The sequence below is a fragment of the Falco cherrug genome, chromosome 3, assembly GCF_023634085.1.
Source record: "Falco cherrug isolate bFalChe1 chromosome 3, bFalChe1.pri, whole genome shotgun sequence".
NCBI lineage: Eukaryota > Metazoa > Chordata > Aves > Falconiformes > Falconidae > Falco > Falco cherrug.
In genome coordinates this window covers 119,324,138-119,348,442 of record NC_073699.1, presented here as the reverse complement: position 1 = coordinate 119,348,442, position 24,305 = coordinate 119,324,138, and the positions used below count along the sequence as shown (strand labels likewise).

At 47.5% G+C, this 24,305-nt stretch overlaps 1 protein-coding gene across 1 annotated transcript in view; it reads left to right on the top strand.

Moving 5' to 3' along the window:
* GRIK3 (glutamate ionotropic receptor kainate type subunit 3) overlaps window positions 1-24,305 on the top strand; it is a 122,155-nt gene that overhangs the window by 50,347 nt on the left and 47,503 nt on the right. The window contains exons 2-5 of the mRNA XM_055706096.1: window positions 14,943-15,119; window positions 16,450-16,707; window positions 18,079-18,260; window positions 22,595-22,648. Coding sequence (XP_055562071.1) covers window positions 14,943-15,119; window positions 16,450-16,707; window positions 18,079-18,260; window positions 22,595-22,648 — 671 coding nt within the window. The remainder of the gene's footprint in view (window positions 1-14,942; window positions 15,120-16,449; window positions 16,708-18,078; window positions 18,261-22,594; window positions 22,649-24,305) is intronic.

The window sequence follows — 24,305 nt, the reverse complement described above, 5'->3', positions numbered from 1 at the left end:
CGGAGGGAGTTTATTTGCGGCACCAGGAAGATTTCCACCCTAAAGAGACTGTTCCTTCAGGCTGTTGGCTTTGCAGCAAGGAAGCTCTTTCTGAAGCCCAGCCTAAAATTTCCATCTGGTCTTCAATATTTCCACTGATCCTCCCAGGACCTGTGCAAATAAGAGCTGATGCCTTCTAAACACGTACGGACAGTTGTCACATGTCTCCATAGCCCTCACCTAGCTGGGCTTGGTCCTGTCCTGGAGGAGCTGGGAGGGGCTGTGGGGTAAAGCTCAAAGCAGCTGCCACACACCCTTAGAGGCAGCAGGTTTGCTCCCTGTGCTTACGGCACGTGTCTCACCCCACGTTGTGGCCACTGAAATGGCTCTTGTCTAGCAGGAGGGGACAGGCAGGTGTTGCATGGCCCAGAGCCCCAGCCAGCAAGTCACCAAAGCCTGCTGGCACGGGGGGAGGGAGAGCGTTCACACTGCAGGTAGGGTACCCGGGACTCGGTGCCAAACTCGCTGCTCGTCTCAGACAAAGAATCATCTTCCTGGGACTTAATCCTACCACCTGCAAGTTTTAAAAGTCACGTCTTTTTTCCCCTTGAATTCTAGCTGGTGTCTGTTTTTTTCTTTTTACACTATAAAGCTATAGTACTCTCTTTATACTACAAAGCTGAGTGAGACACTAAGCAGTAGGGTTATTCCAACTCGTTGTCTGGTGAGATGTGACTTAGGTCAGGCCTTGAAGTATTTCCATAAACAGTATTTAAGAAGTAAAATAAGTCACACTGCGTTTATTGCAAGTAGTTGCCCAAGAGGGACTCGAGCAAAGTCTGGAGCTCTACTCTGCTCCCCACTTATCCTCCATGCCTGGGGACACCCTAGTAGCTGCCCCTCTCGTGAAAGATGAAGGCTCTGCTTGGACATCAGTGAGGGGACGAGGACTGCACCCACCCCTTCACTCACACGATCATGGGGGAAAGGAAGGGAAGAGCACACCAGCATGAAGGAGCCTTGTATCTCCATGTTTTAATTTCTGATCTTCTCTGCACTGTTGCTACATTGCCGCAGCAAGGTCCACAGCATGACCAGTAATAATGCTATTGATTTCCAATGCTAACTCATGTATTTTCATTATTACAGCCCCAAGATGTTACTAATTGATTTTAATTAAGGGAACCCCATGAAGCCCACAGACTGTAGATGCTCACCCTGGCAGAGCAGCTGAGTTACAATACCACTTTAAAACGAGCACAGCACAGAGCAGGATGCGTGCAAAACTGAACCCCCATGCCCCCCAGCCCAGCCACCTTGCTGGGCATCGGCTTGGCTGGTACGGCAGCACTGGTGCTGACGGCAGCTCTGCGGTGACAGCACGCTCACAAGCCATCGCCAGCCCTGCAGCGGCACAGATCCCCTCATGCTCAGCACAGCCACACTCAGCAGCTGCGCACACAAAACCACATCAAGCTGCGCAGGGCAGAGGGTACATTTGCAAGCAATATATAATTTCTAGAGCAATATATAATTTCTAACCCTGCAGGTTCCCCCACCCACCCTTGGGACGTTACTGGGAGCGATATATTTGCAGTAGCTTAATTCCGGATTTTGCAGAGGGTGCGTGGCAGTGACCCAACACTGGTTCATCAGATTCATGTGCTGCTACCCAGCAGAGTCCTGCTTGCTGCTGGGCTAGAAGGTGCTAGAAACATCTTTTCCAAATAGCCTTTAAATATATTACATGCATCATGAAGAAAACAATACATAAACCAGATGCTTGGCACTATAGTAGGGGATATGTCTGCAGCATCCCCTCCAAATTTGCTTTCAGATGGACCGTTCTACTTATTAATCTTGTTTTTTCTCACTTAGCTCTTTGAAACTGAAGATTTTGAGTTCTGCACTCAAGATATTGAGTCATCTGTGAATTAGAGGATAAGTCAGGGATGGTCCCTGATTCAGATCTCTGGCCCAGGCATGGCAGCAGTACCAACCGTGGGGCTGCTCCACAGCTCTTTGTCCCACGAGTGGGAGAGGTTTGTTTTGCACAAGTCCATGTGGTTTCCCCACAGACAATCTGCTTACTGTAGACCCCCTGTGGAGAGGGGGGACGCCAGCTCACGTTCACTGGTTTATAAATAGGGTAGGAAATGGGAAACTTTCACTCTTCAGCTATTCTGTCAGAAATCTCCTTGAATATGCTTTTTAATTAAAGTCAGATTCAGCTCAGCTACATGTTGAGCTCCTTTTGCATCTCCCACTCACAAGCATCCCTTCCTGCCAAGCTTGTTTAACTTGTATCAAATCATTTTTTCCATTGAATTCATGCTGCTCTCAGTTTATAGCTCCCCGTTTACTTTATACCATACAACCATTGCACAGGAGATACCGACTTACCTGAAATGAAAGTAATGGCAGGAAAAAACCCCAACAATTCCAGGGGAAAAAGAAGGAAAAGAAAAAAAGGCAAGACAGTAAGGGGTTATTTAACATCCCATGGGAAGCCAGTCTGTGGACCTTTCACAGCCTCATCTACTACTTCTCACCCTGTGTGCTGTCCCAACAGACCTAGAGCTAAGAGAAGGGCACGGAGACTGCGGTCTGAGCAGCCCCTGCTGTGCTCTGACTGTGACGAAGCTCTAGTGCCAGCCACAAAGGAAGCTTCCAGACTTGATCTACCTTCCCAGTCTTTACCAAGTGCTTGGCCAAAACCTGATTCCTTTGAAGGAATCTCTCAGCTACACCATGCCCCAGAGCTGGCAGAAGGTGCCAAATCCTGCGTCACCTACAGGAAAGGCTCCAGGTAACAAAAAAAGGAATTTTTATTTAAAGAAAGTTCAACAAACACACCTTAGATCTACAGGTCTCCTTCATGCTCCAGTCCTCTTCCAGCTCCTCAGGCTCCCCCACCCCGCTGAGGGAAGCCCCAGGGAGGCAGAACCACCCACGCCAAGGCCAGGGCAGCCAGGAGAAAGCAGGAACCCAGCCGCAGAGCACAGCCCACGGGCACGCGCTGCTTTTCACTCTCTACTTCAGAGTTTATAAAAGAAGTTTTACTTCACTCAGGAGGTATCACCCCATTAACCCTTCCAGAGATCTGCTCCCACCTCCCCATGCCCCCTGTAACAGTTTGCTCGTTGGTGCTAACGAGGCATGTGTTATTGCTCATGTTTATGATTGGGTGATATATCTCATTAATTAGCTCTGCATGAATCAATAGGAGCCACTGAACACATAATCCTTGGTAATTCATAACGCTGTGGTTGAGGAAACAGTGTCCTTAGCGTTAAATAAACAGTGATTGCTATGATAAATCTTAGAATTATTACAAAACATCAAAGCTTTGGGGTTGGGTGTGAACAATTAAGCGGTTAGGTCACTGCTGAGCCGACAAGTGGTACAGTTACATCCATTGTTGTTGATGACAAAGGTGTGAAGCACTATACAATGACTAACATGCATTTTTAATTGGATTTGAGTCTATTAATAAAGTTTTCTTATTCCACCTCCTCTATAATTGGACTGGTCTTCAGATTTCCCCTTTCCTGAGCTCCCAAACTAATAATTTACCCACTTTAATCTGTGATTCACTTAGTTTGTTTAGTCATAATAATGAATATTCAGCTTCATTAGCACATATTTGGCTCAATTCATGCTGAAATGCATTCAGCTCTGTCAATGTGACAGTTGGATCACTGCAGAGCAGCCGCTCCCAGCCCTGAGCAGCGACGTGGTGTAACTGGCACTTGCTGCTTGTCACCTCTCCAGGAGCAGGAGGGGGGACAGACGAGCAGCCCTGCGGGGTGCCCGCAGCGGGGTGCTGCCCTTCCCAGAGCTCGGCGTGGAGCATCATGAGCCCCAGGACAGTGCGTGGGTCTGGTCCCCTCTCACCGCACAACCCAAACCCCTTTTCCCACAGGAGCCGAGTTCAGCAGGGTGAGATCAGGACCCAGCCCTGCTGTGACCACCCAGCTTCGCACCCCCCACACCAAGCCCTGACGTTGGGCAGAGGGGCCAGAAGCGATGTTAAGCCATGCCCTGGGCAGCCTGGCTGGGTGCAGGCAGGGTGCCCACCCGTGCCGGGGACCCCACGCTGCAGCCGCGCTCACTGAGCTGCTCAGCCATAGGCACCGACCACAGCTCCGCACAAGCTGCTCTTTCATGTGCATCGTTTTCTTTTATGAGATGGAGAAGATTTTTAATAGCTGATTTTGATCATTTAAAGGGAATGTAAAATTCCTTTGCAGTCACACTGCTGGGCAGTTCCAGCGCACCCCTTTGCATCCCCTGCTCTGCATGTAGCTGTTTGTAAATTGAGAGTACAGATGACAGGAAAATAATGAAAGCATTTTTCAGAGCAGATCCTTTTGTCATTCCCTTTTTTTTTCTTTCATTCCCTGGAATAAAGTGCTGCTTTTAAGTCAGCAAATCTTTCAGCTGTAATTACCCTGGGCATTCAGAATTGACAATTAAGAAATAGGGGCGGGGGGGGGGGTGTAGAAGGGAAGGAAAAAGAACCATTCATAAAAAAACTTGAACATTGCACATTTACAAAGTGCCTACCCCAGGCAGATCTTTCCCACTGTAAAAGACATTAGTCGAGGTAGATTGTGAGCAGAGCAGCCCCCGTGCCCCCCACCACCTCGTGCTCCCAGCACACACAACAAGCACTGCATCCTGGCAAAGTCTGGCTTTTCTCTCTGTTTAATGGCATTAAGATAGGAAGATAAAAAGGCTAAAATGGGTGTCTAAATCTCCCAATTACATCTTTGGCTGCTCCTGAGCAGCAGCAGCACAGGGCTGCTCGATCACTCAGAGCCTTGCACTCCCTTCTGCATCACACACCTCTTGGAAACCTGTTGAAATCTATTACAGACCTTTGATCTCTTCCTAGGCAAAGGTTTTTCTGTGGAGAGTAGATGGGATTAAGCAGAAACAATTTTTCCAGATAACTCTGTGGGTTTTTCCCCTCTCTGCTTTCTTTGAAAAAGAAGGGGGTGGGGGAAACCAGAAGATGCTAACAGCAAAGACCCTGACGAGGGTTTGGGATTGGCAGCTTCTGAATGGAATCCATCTCATCAATCAAATTCAGCATCTATCAGGAGCAAATTCTCAGCATGTGGCATAAAAATGTTGTGAAAACGAACTGTTAAATATTTAGGGCAGATGACAAACAATATGTCATAATATTTGCAGAACTGCATTTGCTATTCAATGCATCATCTTAAAGCCCTGATTTTTGAATGCATCAACACAAGAATGAGAAACAACCAGTTGACTGGTTATACTGTAAATGAAGTATAGGATTTAATTTAGATTTCTTGAGTCTAGTATTATATGTTACATGCCAGGTGGGTATTAACATTTATTAGCTGGGGCTTAGCAATGAATATTTTAAAAGATTTTAATTAACATGCAATAATTGTAATTTTACTTGGGTTGAATTTTTGTGTGAGGCTTCATCGCAGGACACTTATATCACATTTATACCAGGTGTATTTCTATTTCCAGATAAAACAGGAGCTAATAACTGCTAGGGAAGGAAAACGGACAGAGAACTTTAAAAAACACAGCCAGCCAAACCGTGTGGCCTCAATGTTGAGGACTTGTTGGGAAGAGAGTGAGCCCAGGCAGTGTCGCTGCTCCTCCTCTGCAAGGTTCACTCCTACATACAAGTTTTATTCTTATGAATGAATTCTTGTACTCATTCTTACACATGACATTTCAGACTGGGCACGGTCTGCTGGCTGGTCACCAGTTCGGGGGGGGTGAAGGTGGCCCCGAGGCAGTACCTGCTGCAGGGACCACCCCTGGTTTCAGTGGTTTTGTGCATGTCTGACGAGCCCCGGAGCTGGGGCTCCCTTAGCAGAGCCCAGAGATTTGCAAATTCCAGTTCAACTGAGAAGGCAATTTTTTTCCCCCCCAAAAAATAAGTGGTTTTGGTTTTCAACACCCTGTATGCAGTTTACAGATAATTTTCACAAATTGACCAGTTGGGCCCAGCTTGCACTGGGGTAAGTGAGAAAAGCATTTGCCTGCTGGGGCAGAGGCTGTGCTGTAGCACCCGTAATTAATCGCCTGCACGGGCACAGCAGCACCTGTAATTAATCGCCTGCACGGGCACAGCGCGGCAGGGCTGGGGGAGTCCGAAACCAGAGAGCATGTACAGGGAGACACGGTGCCAGTGCTGAGCTCCAAGGCACATAATAAAGACAAATCTGAATTATTTTATCATCCTGCAGGTTTTGTTACAAGCCCAGTCAATAACAGGCATGAGCCTGAATTTATTTCAGTGGTGGCCTTGCTTCTCTGCTTCGTATTTCGCTCGAGCTGTGCGCCAGATGGACATCACATCTAACACTAGATTATATCGCAGGCCAATAAAACACGATAGAAAAATATACTTACAGCTGTGTTGCCTAAACCCTGTATTATAGATCCTTAATAATTCTAAGCTTTCAAACATTTTTTTTTTCCTCCCATATATTACAGTTTAAACCACGCTTATAGCCCAAAGCACAACTATAAACATGACATCTGAGCATGCTTGATTTATTCGGTCATTGGTGATTTCCAGGACATGTTTGCTGAGTTTACACAGCCTCAGGAAGGTTTCGGGGCGGGAGCTGCCCGTCGCTCAGAGCAGGAGAAAGCTCGGGCATCGGGCTGAGCCTGCACGGGTGGGCACGGTCCGAGCAGCGGGGTGTCATAAGGCGGAGGCACGAACAAATACCGTGGGTCAATTCCATACTTGTGGCAACCCACACACAAAACATCTGAATTGCTAATTAATCAAAAGTGAGCCCGAGTATTTGGTGAGGTATCTCATAGTGAGAACGATTACAAGGGGAGTAGCCCAAAGCTTGCAAGATCTATTGCAGAGAAATAAGCCTGCTTAAAGTAAAACTGTAGAGCCGGCAGGAGCCTTTCCCAGCCACCGCTGTGGGCATCACTGGGCTCCTGGAGGTTCTGCCTCTTGCAGCATTTTCAGCCTGCAGCTCACTGGTCACTTGTGGAGATCTGTGTTATGCTGTGAGCTGTACACTGGGTAAATTAAAAGTTTCTTGGCATTTTCATTGCCCTTATCTTTATAGGAATCTATTCTTAGGAGATTATAATGCTGCTTTTTTTTTTTTTTTAATTAATTGAGCCTGCTTAAAAAATAAAAATGCCCATTTCATTTTAATCATGTATTATGCAAATTAAAAACTTAAATATCATTAAAAAATCTGTTGCTAACTTAATTTATTTCTGCTGTACCACTGCTGAAGGCCTTTGATCTCAGATTAGTGCTTTGATCCGCTCCCTTGGTCAGGGTTACACACTGCTGCTGTGGTAAATGCTCTTTCTCAGATGTAAAACATGCAACGCCAGAACAGCTTGTTCAAAGGCATGGCAGAGGAAACATTGCCAATTAGGCCAAGTGAGTAGGAGCTGCAAACGAGAAGTTTGTTTCTAGAAGCTGCAGCCCATGCAGGTGGGTGCCCCAGCCCCAGGGGCTGAGCACTGCTGGGGATGCGGGTGGCTGTGCTGCGCAAGCCGAAGCTGCGTGGCCCATGGACCGAGTGGCTAATTCCTATCAGAGGTGGCATACCTTTCCAGACCATCCCTATCTACTTGTCATTAAAAAAACCAAGCCACCATATTCCATTAATTTCTCATTTAGTGCGAGTAAATTGCTGATACATGCATTTTAGCTACAGTGGTTTTAATCAGTTAATTTAACCAGAAGCATTAATAATGTATTTCTTTGCCACTTGACTGCTCATCTGTTAAACAGCTTACACATAGAAGAATGTCACCCCCTGTGACATGAAGTACCTAATACAGTGCAAATGAAATAGGATTTTGCATATTCAATAACAAAACGAGAAAAGAGGGAGACGCCGTCTCTTGGGAATGGATCGACCTGCTGTGATGGGCTTTCTGTCCTGGCAGGCAGGAAAATCCCTCCTTACGGGACACACACATTTTGCATATCTGATTTTCTGGCTGAATTCATTTTCTTGGCGTTACTCAGCAAGTACCTGGCCTTTCATTATGCTGCCAAAAGTGGTGGAATCTGAGGTCCTGGGAATGTTGCTTGGTCCATCGACTCTTCCCATCAGCTGCTGTGGGGTCCCCAGGACACCCCCAGAAAGGCGAGCAGTGCTGGGGGAGCCAGGCTGCGGGCAGGCAGCTGGGAGTGGGACTGTCCTTCTCTAAAATTCAGCCCCGCGTTGAAGTCTCCCAGCAGCGGCTGTGTGGCAGTCCAGTGGAGGCTGCCAGTGCCTTGGGGCTGTCATTAGGGTCAGAAATCTGAATTTTCATGGTTGCTTTTGATGGTGGGGGGGGATGGGGAGCTCCCAGCCACCTCGGGGACCAGGGGTACCGCTGTGTCTGTCCCTCCTCTGAGCTCATGGGGGGTTCCAAGCAGAGCGAGACCTGTCTTCCCTGCACCAAGTCTTGCCTTTTCTCAAGGGCATTAGGGAGCAAATCATAGTATCATAGAGCGGTTTGGGTTGGAAGGGACCTTAAAGATCATCTAGTTCCAACCCCCTGCCCCGGGCAGGGACGCCTTCCACTAGCCCAGGCTGCTCCCAGCCCCATCCAGCCTGGCCTCGGACACTGCCAGGGATGGGGCACGCACAGCTGCTCTGGGAACCTGTGCCAGTGCCTCACCGCCCTCATAGTGAAGAGTTTCTTCGTAATATCTCATCTAAATCTATCCTCTTTCAGCTTAAAGCCATTCCCCTTTGCCCTGTCACTACATGCCCTTGGAAAAATCCAGCAATATTATCCGGGGTGTTCATGACCCCCCAGCCAGGCCATTCCAGCAGGCAGACAGCCCGCGGCGGGGCTGCGCTGAGCCTCCCCTTGGCTCCACCTTGCTGTAGGGTATCGTGGACACGGGGAAGGCTTTGAGCTGGGCAGGTACATCATGGGCTTTGTCAGTCTGTGGAGGCAGAGCGAACCTGGGGCCCTCAGAAAATACAGCTGGAAATACCCTGGACCTGAGAGCCAGAGAAACTGCCGGGAGAGAAACGTCTGCTGGCGGACAGGCCTGATTCCTTTTTAATTCGTATAAAAGAGATGCGTAATGAATACAGGCAGCATGTGAGTGTAAGCAATCCAGACACACCGGCTCTGAGGTTAATCCTTTTCCTGTGTTCCGAGTCAGATCCTCCTCCTGGGTTTCTAGCAATTAGCATCCAGAGAGAGAGCAATGTCCATGGGCAGGGGACAGCTTGGGCCTGTGAGCAGCAGCAGCAGATTCCTGCACAGAGTCTCTCTTGCGTGATGCATGTTTATGAAGCCTGAAATTGCTTTGGATTCGTGGCTGTGCTGCATCACATTAAGCGGTGCCACACTGAAGTGACAGGGCTGATGCATCAGCAGCAGCAGTTTAAGGGGACAGGAACTCAGTTCCTGCCACGCTGTTGTTCTGTCAAAATCAGTAACCCATTGACGGACCTAAGAAATTTTTTTCAGCTCTTTCCCAGAAGGTTTGTTGTGGTAAGTTTGCAAGTTCTGTTTACTGCCTTGGCTTTGAGCCCGTCCATGGTCCTGCCTCAGGGAGCACATCCCGGGCTGCTGCAGTCTGACACGCACAGCCCGATGGTCCCATCGGAGGGCCAGGGCAGAGGGCTCCGCTGCACCTCCCGGGGGTGCAAGCACTTTCCAGGCAGTAAAAAGGGCTCTTGGCTGAAGGGAGGGAGTCCCCAATGTTCCTCGACAGTGCTAGGATGATTTTGTTTCTGTTTGGAGAACACCAGCTGGCATCAACATCAGATACAGGGGCTCCACTCAACTCCTGGATGAATGAGGGACCAACTCCAGCTTCAGCTGCAGTCACTTGTGGAACATTTTATAGTAGCAGCTCCTTGGGGAGCAAGGAGATATTTCTCATGAACAAATCTGTCACTGCTTTTATATATAGATAGATATTTATTTGTTTATTTACTTATTTATTTATTGTCTTCCGGATTTTGCTGCTTTCACTGCATTCATATTATTGCATCTGAGATTTTAACGGTCCTACGCTGATGGGCAGTGTCTGCGAGTTTTAGCTCCATTCCCAGTGCACAACCCAGTGCTCCTGAGAGCTTTCATTTACTTCCCACCAGCGTTATCTCATTTCTCTCCATTGGTATAACCACCGGCCCTGGAGGGACCTGGACCATGACAGTGAAATTCTCTCCACTGGACTGGTCAGATAAACAGAAGCATCAGTTCTCGAAGCCTTCCTGGGGGAGGCACATCTGGTGAGGAAAGGCTCTCCATCTTCCTGCCTCGGGCACCTGCCAGTGGCATCCTGCAGGAACAGGCACTAAATTGCGTGTAACGGTCCTGATCAGCCCATTTGCTAACATTGTCCCCAAAACACAGCCTATCAGAAGAGGACAGGTCGCCATGCCACTGCCAGCCCTGCTGCTCAACAGGAAAGACATTGTGTAACCTCAGAGAAAATAATACATAAAATACAGATCTCTGGGCACGAGAGGTCTGCGAGACAGGCAGGAGCTCTGGTGTCCCTGGAGGAGCTCGGGCTGGCTCCATCCTCACTAAGAGCCATTTCAAAACAAGTATTCCTTCCAGGATGTCACATGGAAAGAGACTGTCAGAAAGCTGTCTAAATGTGTTAACAACACTGTCAGCGGGGGAGAGAAAAGTGTTATCAGAAATAGTTGTTCTTCAAAGCTAAGTAACTCAGTGATTTTATAAGGAGTAAAAGATAAGAGATCACACCACACGCTGAGGGCTGTTGGAATTTTCTTTCCGAGAATGAAGCTGTTTGTTTTGTTAGAAAGGGGAAGAGGGGAGAAAGTGAAAACCTAAAATACTTTGACTTTCTTGACTTAGCTTTCAACAAAGCTAAAAATAACTCCAATTGCATTCAGCTTGCACAGCCATAGCTCAGGGTAAGCCGGAATGCTGGGAAAGGATTCCCATCCCATTGACCAGGCTTCTTTCTGGCTTGCTCCTGGGGCCCTTCCCAAGGTCTTCCAGCATCACCCCCTGGATGGGGGTGGAAGTAGGGCAGTGTGGCTTTGCTTGATGCAAACAGACTTGGACATGTTCTAATTAGCACCAGTGGGATTTCAGGTGTTTCATGGGATCTGGATTTTACCCTGAGCAGAGAGGCTAATTTTCTGCGACTCAGAGAGAGATCCCCTGTGTTTCGGGGCTAAACCTCCCTTCACGTGCAGCACCAACCTCATTCCTGCAGCCCGGTCCAGCTATTGCACTTCTGGTCTACATCGAAGGGAGAGTTCCAGGTGTTTGTTTTGGATTCTCATTTTGAATTTTTAAAATTCCCACCTCAGCAGCAATGTCAGTGGTCATCAAGTAAAATAACTAAAGATGCAAAGTTGATTCTAATTAGCGTGTTTTGCTGTATACTAATTGACATTCTCTGGAGAGCAATTAGCCCGCTTTATAGGTAAAAGACAACTGAATAACTATTTAACCTGCCTGGTGATTGATATTTAAAATCCAAGAAGTCAGGCGTAATCATGGATGACTGCATCAAAAAAATTGTAGAAGTGGTAACAGTTGGGAGCGTTTGAGCCTGTCCTGCCTGAGAAGGTATCGACAGTTTGTGCTGAGGTATCTCCTGCAAGGCTGACTCCCAGACCTGGACCCCACTGCACTAAAGGCCATAAAATATGTGGCATAAAAGGAGGTTTTCAGGGAAAAACACATAGGCAAACAAACTCCACATGAAGTTGATAAACCTCAGTGTGTGTTAAACGACACGTGGCGTCGCAGTAGTCTGTGGGCTGTATTGACTGGTCAAGGAAACAGCATGGTCCCTTCCAGGACAAATTAGGCAGAAAATATTCTCATGAACCTCAGGAGGACGTTCCAAAGCGTGACAGACCTCAGCACAGCTGTCTTTATCTGTCTGTAAAGCCACGGGAGGTAAAGAAAGAAGGAAGGGGAAGCGGGGACCTGAACAGACAGAGGCAACACTGGGAAATGGTCGTTAGCACCAGGTCAAGTGAGCAGCATCCATCAACCTTCAAGACATTTGAAATAACTTCAAAAATAGGGCAAAAATGGTTTAGAGAGAGACAGCAACACCAAAGGAGCTTCAATTTTACTCTCTCAGATTAAACTTGTTTATATGTAGTATATAAAAGCAGAAACTGTTTTGTTGCTGACTTTTTATAGCCCGTTGACTTTCTATATTTTTCTAAGTGTAAAGCCACAGTGAGGTTACTGTTGCAATACCCACATACCATCATTCTCTCCAGGAAGCACAGGGAGAGCTGACCCAGTTTGTTTGCCCAAACACTTTGCAGCAGATTATCCAGCCTCGCATTGTTTCATCTTTCCTGTTGAGGGTGGCGGGGGACGCATGGGGTCCCTCCAGCCCGGTGATCTGCCAGCTGATGTCACACCCCTCATTCTTTCAATAGCACAAGCTGATATTCTCCATTTTGCTCAAATGAAAAAGCTGCAACCATTATTTTGATAATTAGCTGGCTTTTCAAATTAATGCCAGTTATGCTATGTAATCATGACGAAGATTATGCATTAATCAGCTGTTTCAAGCTGGTTATTAGGCTCTTTAAATAATGATCGGAATGAACATCTCTGAAGGAGAGGCGCACAAGCCAAGTGGGACGGCCGCGTGCGATCCCCAGGAGCGGGGAGCTGCTGCTGTGCAGATCTGCCGTCAGGCACTCTCTGTCCCCTGAGTTTCTGAGAAAAAGAGCAGACTGTTGCATGTGGTGGCCACTCTTCAACACCTTCACAACTGCAGTAGATTTCGCATTGTACCAATATATTCAGCATCCTGCAATATCACCAGAAATACGTTACTTCTGCCTGTCTACTTTCTCATTGCTCGGCACTAAATTCAAGGTATTGGGTGGCTGCACAGAAAATTCTTTTCTGTCAAAAAGCCTATTATATCCAGTTGGATGTCTGGAACGTGAATTTATTTGGGATCAAACACCAATAATCCACATCCCCTGTCCTATATTCTATCATAATAAGACATGCTCCAAAGCAACCCTGAAAGCTCTGGGCTAGGAGAAAGCCTCATGTCAGCTAGTTGATAATCAATGTAACATGAACCCAGTTATCACTTCAGAATGATGCCAGAAAACAAAAAATCCCTTGCTAAAATGTTCTGGACAGTAAAGCTTTGAGCAGAAAGACAGGGATGAATCTCACGCTCACTTTAGTTTTGTTTATGGTTTCTGCTGTAATAATGTGTATGAACTTCCTCTGCCCTAAGGAGCTTAGACTGAGCTACCAGCATGTGCCAACTTTGATATGGATGAATAATTTTCCTTGCACTGGACAATAACCTCGTGTATTGGCATGATCCAGTGAGAATGAGGCACTTGGAAAATTTGCTAGGCTCCTGCCTAAACTGCTAGGCATTCTAGATCGAAAAGTTGGTCATAAATGACTTGCTGAAGCTCGCATGGGACTGAAATGGGTCTCCAGAATGAGCATTCAGCCCGTTTTTCTTTACTTTTCCCCCTACCACCAAGGTTAGTACTGAGATCAGTAATATTTTTTTCTACCACAGACATGCAGTGAGCAGCTCAAACATTTCTGGATGTTTATAAATGTAAACTAATTACCACACCCACTTTATATCTGGGGACATAGATGCACAAAGTCTGCAGGGGAAGACTTGCCACAATCATGAGGAGCAGAAAAGTCAGAGGCTTTATGCAACTTCCTTTGCACCCGCACTGTGAACATCTCCAAGCATTGCTACTGTGGTTTGCACAGCCCATGGCGCTTTGGTCGGGTTCCTGGGAGGATGCCCAGAGCACGGTTGTCCACAGAAATGTCAACTTGGCTCTTGCCAAACTGGCATCTTGGCTAACACCAAATTGCCACAAAAACTAGAGGTAACGTGTTCTGGCTCCTGGAGGACGATTCATGCAGTTACTTGAGAGCTAGGAGGGCTGAGTAGACATCTGTTGTCTATAACAAAATATTTTAGGACTACCTTAAATTGAAGAGGAAGATTTTCCTTCTGCTAATGAACCTGGAGACCATCTGTTACCAATTGCATGTGCTTATCTCGCTCATCCATTAATTATTTTGGTTTACTTTTTAATAAGATAGAGCAAGGTTTATGTGTCTTTCCATGGTTCTGTAAGGGGCACAAGACGGTGCCTACAACTCAGACAAGGACACACAATTACATAATTTACACCTGCACTGAGTCACTTCAATTAGAGTGGCTGTCAGTGGGGATCTGAGGACAAGACTCACAGATACAGAGCCAAGAAACCCAGCGATACTGTGACATGAGCTTGTCGCCCTTGGGGAGGTGTAATGGCATTAACAACTTTTGAACACGGGAAAGCATGCATTCAAGATGTGCATTATTGAGCAGATAAGCTGTAGGGTAGACAAATTCAGAAGTCTCTGCTGGTCTGAATTAAGAACTTGGATAACTAAACATGAGGAACAACAGAAGATGAGAAGGGCACTAAAAATGGCACTAAAAATAGCAAGCAGCAGTGCTGCACTGCCTGCCCCCTGCGTGAGGACTTGGTGATGGGTGGACAAGGCGGGGAGGGGGCCAGTGTGGCACAGAGGGAAGGGCAGTGCCAGCTTTGGACCACAGTAACTCCTCATAGCAAACCTGGAGCATCTCTGCAGCTGAGCAATGGGCCTGTCCACACTTCCCAAGGTCTGGTCCTAAAGTTTTATGGGAAGGCACTCATCTGTCTCGTAAAAATATTCCAAGGCTTTAAAATTGTCCCCTATTGCCCTGCAAAGCTGGTATTCAGAACATTTTCGTGAACCAGCATATGACAAAAAAAAACCAAAAAAAGTTTGCATGTCTTTACTTCAGTCCAGAGAATATCCTGGAGCAAGCCTTGTTCAGCCTGCAAATGCCACAGCTCTGTCCAACAGTCATCTCGTCCTTGCTATGTAAGATTGTGAATCGAATTTACGTGGCTTAATGCTGGGTTTGTCTCGTCTTGCAGGAGGAATCTTTGAGTACGCAGATGGCCCCAATACCCAGGTTATGAGCGCTGAGGAGCAAGCCTTCAGGTTTTCTGCCAATATTATTAACAGAAACAGAACTTTGTTGCCTAACACAACACTAACCTACGACATTCAGAGGATACACTTCCATGACAGCTTTGAAGCAACTAAGAAAGGTAAGAAACACAGCACACTTCTTAGCAGCTTTGTGGCCATTTATTCATGGGAAAAAAAAAAAAAAAAAAGGCAAGGTTTCACTTGAGACTAGTCAGTGATCTAGATGAGAACTCCTCCAGGAGCTGACCTTCCAGAGGCATTTTAATATAAGGGGAACAACTATTCTTTTTTCCCTCTGCAAACCTCACGAAACTCCTTTCAGTGTTTGCTTCTAATCCTGAGCGAAGGTCCGTAGGCCATGCCTTTGTTTATTTTACGGTTTCCCCAGCAGTTTCAACATCCATAGCGCAGGTATTCTGTTCTCTTCCCAACAGTCATTTTTTTATTATCCGATAACAGCCGCCCGCTTGAATTACTGAAGGGGAGGGAAGAAATGGGACTACACAGCAAAGGCTGTGGGGCTGGTGACCTGAGGGCTTGCTGAGTTTGCTTCTGTTTTGGGAGAGATGAAACCTGCAGCCTGCTCACAATTAAAAGAGGGGCGTCACCGGAGAGGGCGCATCTTCTCGCAGGCGAGCTCACTGGCTGCGCTGTCCCTTTTGGAGATTGTTTTGTTTTGGAGGTTTCCCCAGGGCTCTGCCTGGCACTGCTGTGCCGGGCGGCTGGCAGCACCCAAGCTGGCTGCACCAAGTGTTGGGACAGGAGCAGAACGCGCAGGACCCGCACCAGGGGCACGTGCATCCTGGGGGGACCCGCGTGCCTCAGCTGCTCTCTGCGTTCGTGCCTCTCTTGGGCTGGCAGCAGTTGCCTTCCTAAAATCTTTTAATGAAACGTGGCCATCGCAAAGCTCCTGCTGACAGTGCTAAGCATTCAGTTCGGAAGGACCTGCAGAGGCAGGTGAGAAATCACCTGTTTCTATTCCTCAAAAAAACTTTTACTTCCCCTCCCCCCCCTAAAAATGCAGCCCCAAATGCAATTGTTCTCTTTTAATTTCCCAGTGAAAACCTGAAGAAATCTATGAGAACCATTATTTTGCAGAAAAAGAAATATATTAAATTGATGAAAAAACGCCTTTGTCTGGGCAATTCTGATCATCTCAGGATATTTCTTTCACAACTCTGGAGGCTCAGCCATTTTTTAACACACCATAACTGTCATTGCCTCCTCTGGAAACACGCCTGTGCCTCCCACCGCTCCAGACCCCACCTGCCATAATTCCGCCTCTCTCTTCTGCCCCATCACTGTTGTGATTAGCTGCTGTTAGTGCCCAGAAGCTTGTCTGTCTGTCCACTGCTCCATGGTTTGTGCCCCCCCGGCTGCCCGGGCGCTCCCCGCTCCCACAGAGGTGCCCTGTACGACACTGACAGGATCGCTCCCTTCCTTTTCCAGCCTGTGACCAGCTCGCTCTGGGGGTCGTAGCAATATTCGGACCTTCCCAAGGCTCCTGTACCAATGCTGTCCAGTCTATTTGCAACGCCCTGGAAGTCCCCCACATACAGCTTCGATGGAAGCATCACCCTTTGGATAACAAGGACACTTTCTATGTCAACCTGTATCCCGACTACGCCTCCCTTAGCCATGCCATTCTGGACCTCGTGCAGTACCTGAAATGGAGGTCAGCCACTGTGGTTTACGATGACAGTACAGGTAGGTAAAGGAGGGGTTTTAACGGAGGAATCCAGGAGACGTGTTTGTTGTGGGTCTCATTTAGGAATTTTTCTAATGAAGCCTTTTAGGAGCAAAATGACGGCCCGTGCAGTGATCGGTGCACGGGGACACACTGGTTCCCAAGCCTTCAGGCGAGTGTTGCAGAAGGCCCTGGCATCCCTTCTGGAGCATTTCATTCACAAAGCGCTTAGGAAGTGGGTAACCCCCAGCACCACCCCAGCTGACAAAGGGTCAAGGGGAGGATTAATTGTCCGCTGGTGTGATCTGGCTCAGCATGGCTGTGTCTGGCACCGCAGTGCCCATTTACACAAGCAAAGACCTTGGTCTGTGGCTGCCATTGAGGGTGCAGTTTCCCAGCTAAAAGCAAAAGCAGTTCTGGAAAGTTTTTTGTTTTCTGGCTAATTCTATAAAACATAGCTGACAAAGTTTTTCACATAAAGAAAGCTGTTGATGGTTAAACAAAGCAAAGCACTGCACAGCACTATAGATTAAAAAAAAAACAAACCCAAACAAAAGACACATTGGATAGCCTGTCCAACCTAATTCCACTAAACCAAATGGTTTCTTTAGGGGAGGGCTGATGAGAACACAGTTTGACATTCCTGTTCTGCAAATGTGGGTCACAGTATGTTCCCTTCACGGCATATTCTAATGTATTTTTTCTACTATGCAGAGGAAAGTACTTCTCTTTTACTCCTTGCAATAGGCATCTGCTGAATTTCTTCTTGCAACATTAGATACCAATAATTCCTGCTCAGCTGCATCCAGCACCGCTTTGTATCTTCTGCATAAAAAAGAAATGAATTCTAAGGGTAGTAAGAAAGTTACAAGTTGTGATTAAGTGACTGTTAGGAGCTATGCTGTTCATAAATCTAAGAGCATACTCATTTTTTTCCCTTTGCTGTTCTGCATGGTAAATGCTATGGATTTTAATTTGTTGTGTAGCTCATTATCACATTCTGTCCTTTCTCAAGGACACATTTGCTTAAGAAAATATGTCATGATCCCAGAGATGTCAAAGGTTAGGACCAATCTGCTGTTCTCCTCTTCCGATCTAGTGCAGGGACTACAGCTCTACCATGGCTGGACGCAGGGGCAGCAGGGAAACACCAGGAAAAGCCATTCTGCATTACAACAACCGCTCTGGAAGCTTCTTGGGTCTTTAACAATTGATACGTGATGCCTTGGTTTTGATACCTTTAGCAATGGCCATTTGAGGGAGGGAGGAAAGTCTTGACTGCATTCCATAAAACGATATAGGAGGAAATAACTTGCTGTGATAGCCAGCCTGCAGGGCAAAGGCAGATTTGTCTGTAACAGTGTGGGTTTGTCTTTGTGCGATGCTTGAAGGCCTTATACGGCTGCAAGAGCTCATCATGGCCCCATCAAGGTACAACATCCGACTGAAAATCCGCCAGCTCCCGCTGGACACCGACGATGCCCGGCCGCTGCTGAAGGAGATGAAGCGGGGCAGGGAATTCCGCATCATCTTCGACTGCAGCCACCTGATGGCAGCTCAGATCCTCAAGCAGGTGAGCGGGGGGTGATGGGGGCGAAGCAGAATTGGCCCCACCGAGGGACCCCCGAGTACAGGGCGGCCGTCCCGCAGGGAGGGCCCCGCAGTCAGGGGCGCAGACCTGCAGCTTTCCCTCTGCCCACAACCCACAGCCACACTGAGAGCTACAACATACACACTCTTCAAGGATACTATTGGATTCCTACGGAAAATGTAGTTTTCACGGAAAACCTGGAAGTATCAAAAAGCGGTAAGAAGGAACCAATGTTGCGGGAGGAGAAGGTGCCAAGCGGCTGTGTGGAACGCAGCGCCGAGACCAGGCTGCTGTCCCGCTCCCCTCCGCGGCCGCGCAGCCCCAGCCCCTGCCCTCCACCCGCCGCCGTCTGGAGCCACGTTTGCTTTTCTCTTCCAGGCAGGGCATCAGGCAGGGCTCTGCTCTGGGCCACTTCTGTCACTGTTCATTTACCCCTGTACGAGCTTTTCATGCTTGCCGAGTTTAAATATCTTCTTTCCCGTCTGTGCTGCTTCATGCCCCCAGGTCTGTGAATACGTGTCCATACAGAGGGGCAGGGTACAAACCACTTCGTTTTGCTTAGCTATTTTCCAAGCTGTGCACACATCCTGCGTCTTGCTGCAAGCAGCCAGGACCGGGCCAGCCGGGGAGGGACAGCATCCTCTGTCCCTTCATGAGCACTGTGTGCAATTCTTGGACTCTAAGCCAGATGTCAGTGATTTTCCATTCATTTGGTCTCTCTCCTTTTTCCCCGAGTTCCTCCGCTGGCATTTTTCTTTTGCAGACCAGAAGGTTTGCTGCTCACCCCAGCTCCTCCTCATTTCCAAGTGCCTTTAGGTTGCAAGCAGAGGAAAAGCTTTCACCAAGAATGCTAAGAACCAGCCACTGGAAGTGTTGCTCGTATCAGCCCAGCAAGACACTACCACATAGATTAAATAAATCCCCTGAAGGGCTGAGACAGCAAGCACATGGAAAGAGACTTCCCTTGCAGCCTGCCTGATGCAAAATGAAGGGAAGTGCTCAGAGAAATCAGAAAGCCTGGGAGGGATTATTAAAGAAAGCAATATAAGGGACTCATTGTCTCCTGCCTATTATTTTAACATGCTGGCTGTGTTTGGTGCTGTTCACTTATTATGCAGTTTATTATAGTTTATTGTACCATCTGCTCTGCTCATCACTGTGAGCACAGAGTGAGGAAGATGGAGGAGAGCAGGGACTAGGGGGAAAGAAGTCTTTCTAAGTCCTTCTGGCTGGTTTTGTGCGTGTGTTGCTTTTTCTCAGGACCCAAAGCCATGGTTTTCAGCTTAGCAGTATTATGTAGTGTATTTTTACTCAGGGGAAAAAAACTGTTCAATATTTACAGAGTTTGGGAAGGTGCATAAACCCAACCCACATCCTGGCTGGCCTCTGAGCAGTTGCACGTGCCGGTGTAACACCAGGGAGGCTCTGAACGGTGCACACCGTGACCCTTGTGTCTCTCCCACCGTTGGCACTCACACCTGCTGGAGAATTGGGAAGCTCAGAAACCTCATCTGTTCCTAAATTTTTTACTCATATCAAGAAATGCACATCCAGTGGTGCCACCTTTGCTCGTGAAACAGCTTTTTCCTTTCTATAGGACGGGATAGAAAACCAGGCTTCCCACCCGCACTCCACGCTGCCCTCCTCACGCCCTGCGTCACACAGGCACTGCAGGTACGAACTGGGTAAAGCCAAAAGCACCTCCTGGAAGAGGGCAGCCTGCTTTCGCTTTGCCGTGTTAGAACACCACACGGAAACAAAACTGGCCTGCAAAAAAAGTCAGGGAAGAGTGGCCCAGCCTTGTCTGGCCTGGAAACAATAATGTTCATATATTATTGCTAGTGTTTACCCTTTGTAACATTTTGGTAACCACTTTAAAACAAAAAAAAAAAACCCAAACAGTTAGTTTTGCAGATGTTTGGGCTCTGGTGTTTGCTTCAGGCAAGGTCCTTGGAGCCCCTCGGCTGCACTGCCCACCCAGCACCACACAGGATGGCAAAAAAGTTCGCTCAGGACTTGTGCTAAAATTTCTACTGCTTGTTACTGATTTTAACTGTGTGTCTTTAGGTAACAGAAGGTTTGAGAAACTACAGCCTAGATACACTAAGGTAGCTCTGACTAAGCACGCACCATCCTGCCAGTCCAGATCTTGCTCCCAAGTTATTTAAGGTAACACGCTCCCACAGCACACGAGTAGCAGACTTCACTGATAATCTGGGCGGTATTTTTAAACTGGAGTAGTAAAAAAATCCCCCATGGATTAGTAATCCGTGAATAACCACACAAGAGCTGACACAAAGACATACAGATGACATTGCCACATACTGCTCCAGTCTGGGTTCCTTGGAGTGACTGAGGCACCAAACAATTTGTTATTTTACCCTTTTGGACAAAGAAATCATTGTAGAAACCTATTACAGAGCTAGGCCTGCTCACAAGACCTTCCTGTCCTACTTCAACTTCTCTGGCCTTGCTCATTTTTGGTCACTTGTTAATGTTTTACGTCTGTTCTCTGGCTTCCCAGCTTCTCTGTTCTCCTTGGCAGCTGTCTCTGAACAGTTGCTGCACTCTGCAGTGCACAGATGTGCCTGTCTTAACTTTAATGGAGCTCCCATTCTCATCCTGGCGATCGCCTGTAGCTTATCCACCAGGTTTATCATTTATTCATTTCCCCACAAACCCAGATGTATCCCGCACACAGGCTGCCAGTACTGGGGAGCTGGAGCTTGCTTCTTACAGCGGGTCTGGACTCTTCATCTACCACTGAAATGATCCAGCTGTAGAATCTGAACTGGAATCTCATGATTTACTCTCAATTGGTTTCCCCTCCTCCAAGTGATGCCTCACATACTTCAGTGTCGGTCCCTGCTCCTGCTTTTTGCACCAAAGGGTGCAGCTCAGCATAGAGCTATGAGGCAGCCCTGCAGACTCACCGACCAGGCAGGGAGGAGGGGGACGGGACAGCACGCTGCTGCAGAGACAGCTGCCACGCTTTCCAGAAGGTGCTGCCAGGCTTTCCAAAAGGTATTTCCAGGCCAGGAAACGTGGTGGTAAAAACCACACAATAGACTTACATCTAGGCTTGTGATCTAGATCCTTTCCTTTTCCCTTGTTTTTTGACATCTCACTTCTTTTCAAACTGCCACTTCCTTCCTCAGAGCTAAATTCTGCCCTAGTAATTTTAGCAAAAATGTTTCCTGGGGGGACTCGAAGTCACTTTCCCATCAGTGGAGATTTTAAAGTGCTCTTGCATGTGTTTTCTCTAGAAAACATGCTCAGAGAGTCAGCATCACAGTCAAAGCCATGGGTATCTCTTTCCTTTTGCCAGCCACCAACTTCAAGGTGATCTTTCTCACAGACAGAAACACGTTCCCCTCCTGTTGTGTAGGGCCTGAACAAGCTCATCCAGCCGAGGTCCCTTCAGCCCACGGTCACCCTCCAACAAACCTCACAGAACAACATGTTCTCTCTAGTGCTCAGTTATGCAAATCTCAGCAATCTGCACAAACCATCCTTCATGTCGGAGCTGGCACAACCAGAGCTTGGGCTGGCCAAGAGCCTGCAGGTCTGGAGCACAATCTCCAAGGGCTGAGAGACGGGAGATGTTCCCACTCCCCACTCCTGTGCCTATACTTTCACTGACCCATTTGTAAACCAGGCACTAAGTTAGAATCTGGTTATTGGATGCAGGAAGTAGAGACACACAGGCAAGAGCTGTACATATTCATTATACGAATGGACACTGAAGGGGAAGGGATGCAGAGCACCAGAAATACACGTAAGAAATAAAAAGCCTTTTACTTAGCTTCCGAGCCAGCACACGGACTTGTAACCATAAGAACAGGCTGCTTGTGGTCATTCAGCATGGGTTTATGGAAGGTTGCTTGTTGTTGGTATCTGAGAAGGAAAGGCAACCCCCTTTCTCCCAGCCATGCCGACAGAAGCAAGCCTGTAGCCCTGGAGATTTTGCACCATGAGTGATCTGTGAGCACAGTGGTGTGCCACAGTGTCCCAGCCTTCTGTGGCACAGCAACACCCAGAAATGCCACCAGCCTCTGCAGGAGCTGGACACTGGGGCTTTGCTGCTGTTTCAGAAAGGTTCGAGGACCACAGTTCAGTTCAGCACTTAAGCACAGGCCCCTTGCTGGCTAAGCACATGCGTAACTGCTTCACAGGACTGGTCAGAACCCAGCTTCTGGGTTCCTGGGCCTGTCTCCTGCCGCATTTACCAGATCAGCTCTGTAGAGGTTTATGTTGCATGACTGTTATATTCTTGTATCCACTCTTACTAACCTCCTTTCCCTACTCTCCTCAAGGCCATGGCAATGGGAATGATGACAGAATACTACCACTTCATCTTCACCACTCTGGTAAAGTATCTAATCTGTGCAAACACCTTTTACACTCACTGCTGAGCTGCAGTGGGGAGTGAGGAGGCAGTTCAGGAGGCAGGGAAGTGGGCTGGGTGTCCTGTCCAGGGCACGCATTGCACAGCTGCAGGACACTAAAGCAGTGGGGTGGGAAAAGACAGGGAAAGAGAGGTCTGGTAACCTAACAGGAGGTGAGAGCAGGGCTAGATTTATCTTCAGGTTAAAATCAGACCACAATGATTTGGCTGTAACACCTCCACAACGGCAGTATTGCCCGGTGCTCATTCTGAGATGTCAGTCTTTTCTTTCACTGCTTTTGGACTGGCTCGCTCCTTTGGAGCTGCTCCGGCTTTGCACAGATGTAGGTTCTAGGTTTATTTCCCTTCCCAGTCATTTTGATTTCAGTGCAGCTACCCACGCACTGAAGGATGAGCCCATGTGTGAACTGGTGAGGCTGTAGTCCCACAGACAGGATGTGATGGGGCTGAGTATCAGTAAGAACTGGGGATGTGCTCCTCTGTGTTCATCTAGGGCTCCCTTAAGAGCCAGGAGCAGCCCTGCTGTGGTCGAGAGCTCAGTACCACAGGTTTATTTTGCATGAGAAGAACTCAGCTTGAAATTAAGTCTGCTCTGGTTAAACACAGGCCGGTTCTTTGACTCCAGGAGGCATTTTGGTTTGGGTTTCTTGGCATGCTACTTCTGTTTCCATTTAGGATGCTACTGTCTAGTATACTGTTGAATTTTGTGTGATTTTGAAAATCCAATTTATCTTTTTGCCTTTAGGAAACAAACAGACTAAACCAACCCTTAAAAACTGCAAAATTTATTTTTCAAATGCAAAAGACATTTTAATTACCCCTGCTGCCATTATCTATTCCAGGCAGCTTTAAGCATTTCCCAGATAACCTCCTATTAATCAGCCCCAGCTGAGCCTAGAGTACATTTCATGTGTAGGTACAGCCTGGAGGTGGGAAAAGAAGAATTATAATAAATTAATAGATAAGCAATCACAATTAATGCCACTTTCCTGAAATAACAGTTATATCATGGGAAAGATATTTTAATCTGTCATTCCTTAAGGCAATGTTTTCCTAGCTTGCAATGCATGTGCTTCAGCTTCTACAGTACAGGACCCATGGGGTGCTAATGAATTAGTCTATTATGTTATACTGAATGTTTCTAAAAGGTCCCTAGTCAATAGTGAGCACAGTGTATCAACACTTGGCGTGAAATGCTTCAACATTTTGCTAGGCTGCAAGACTACAGTTCACTGACTTCAGCATGAGGAGGCCCATCAGCCTTTCCTACCAGAGGAGGAGGAACACTTGCGAGCCTCTGTCTAATGCATGCACAGCTTTTACATCCTGCAAAGTGTGACATCCAAGCAGTGACAACCCCTTAAACTCAACGCTTCTAGGAATTTCTGGGCAGCTTGTAGCAATGAGTCCTTGCAAATACCGAAGTTTCCCCACTGCCTGCTGTCACAGCTGCTGCAAGTTACAGATGGGCAGAAGCAGGAATCTCTTCCTGGGCTTTGAGTTGACATAAGCAAAACTTAGACACCCAGCCTGCCTGCTCTCGATGAGGTGCTAGGCCAAACCAGCCGTTTTCCACTGGTGTTGATAATCAGGTACTTGTTTAACTCCGTGTACCTGAG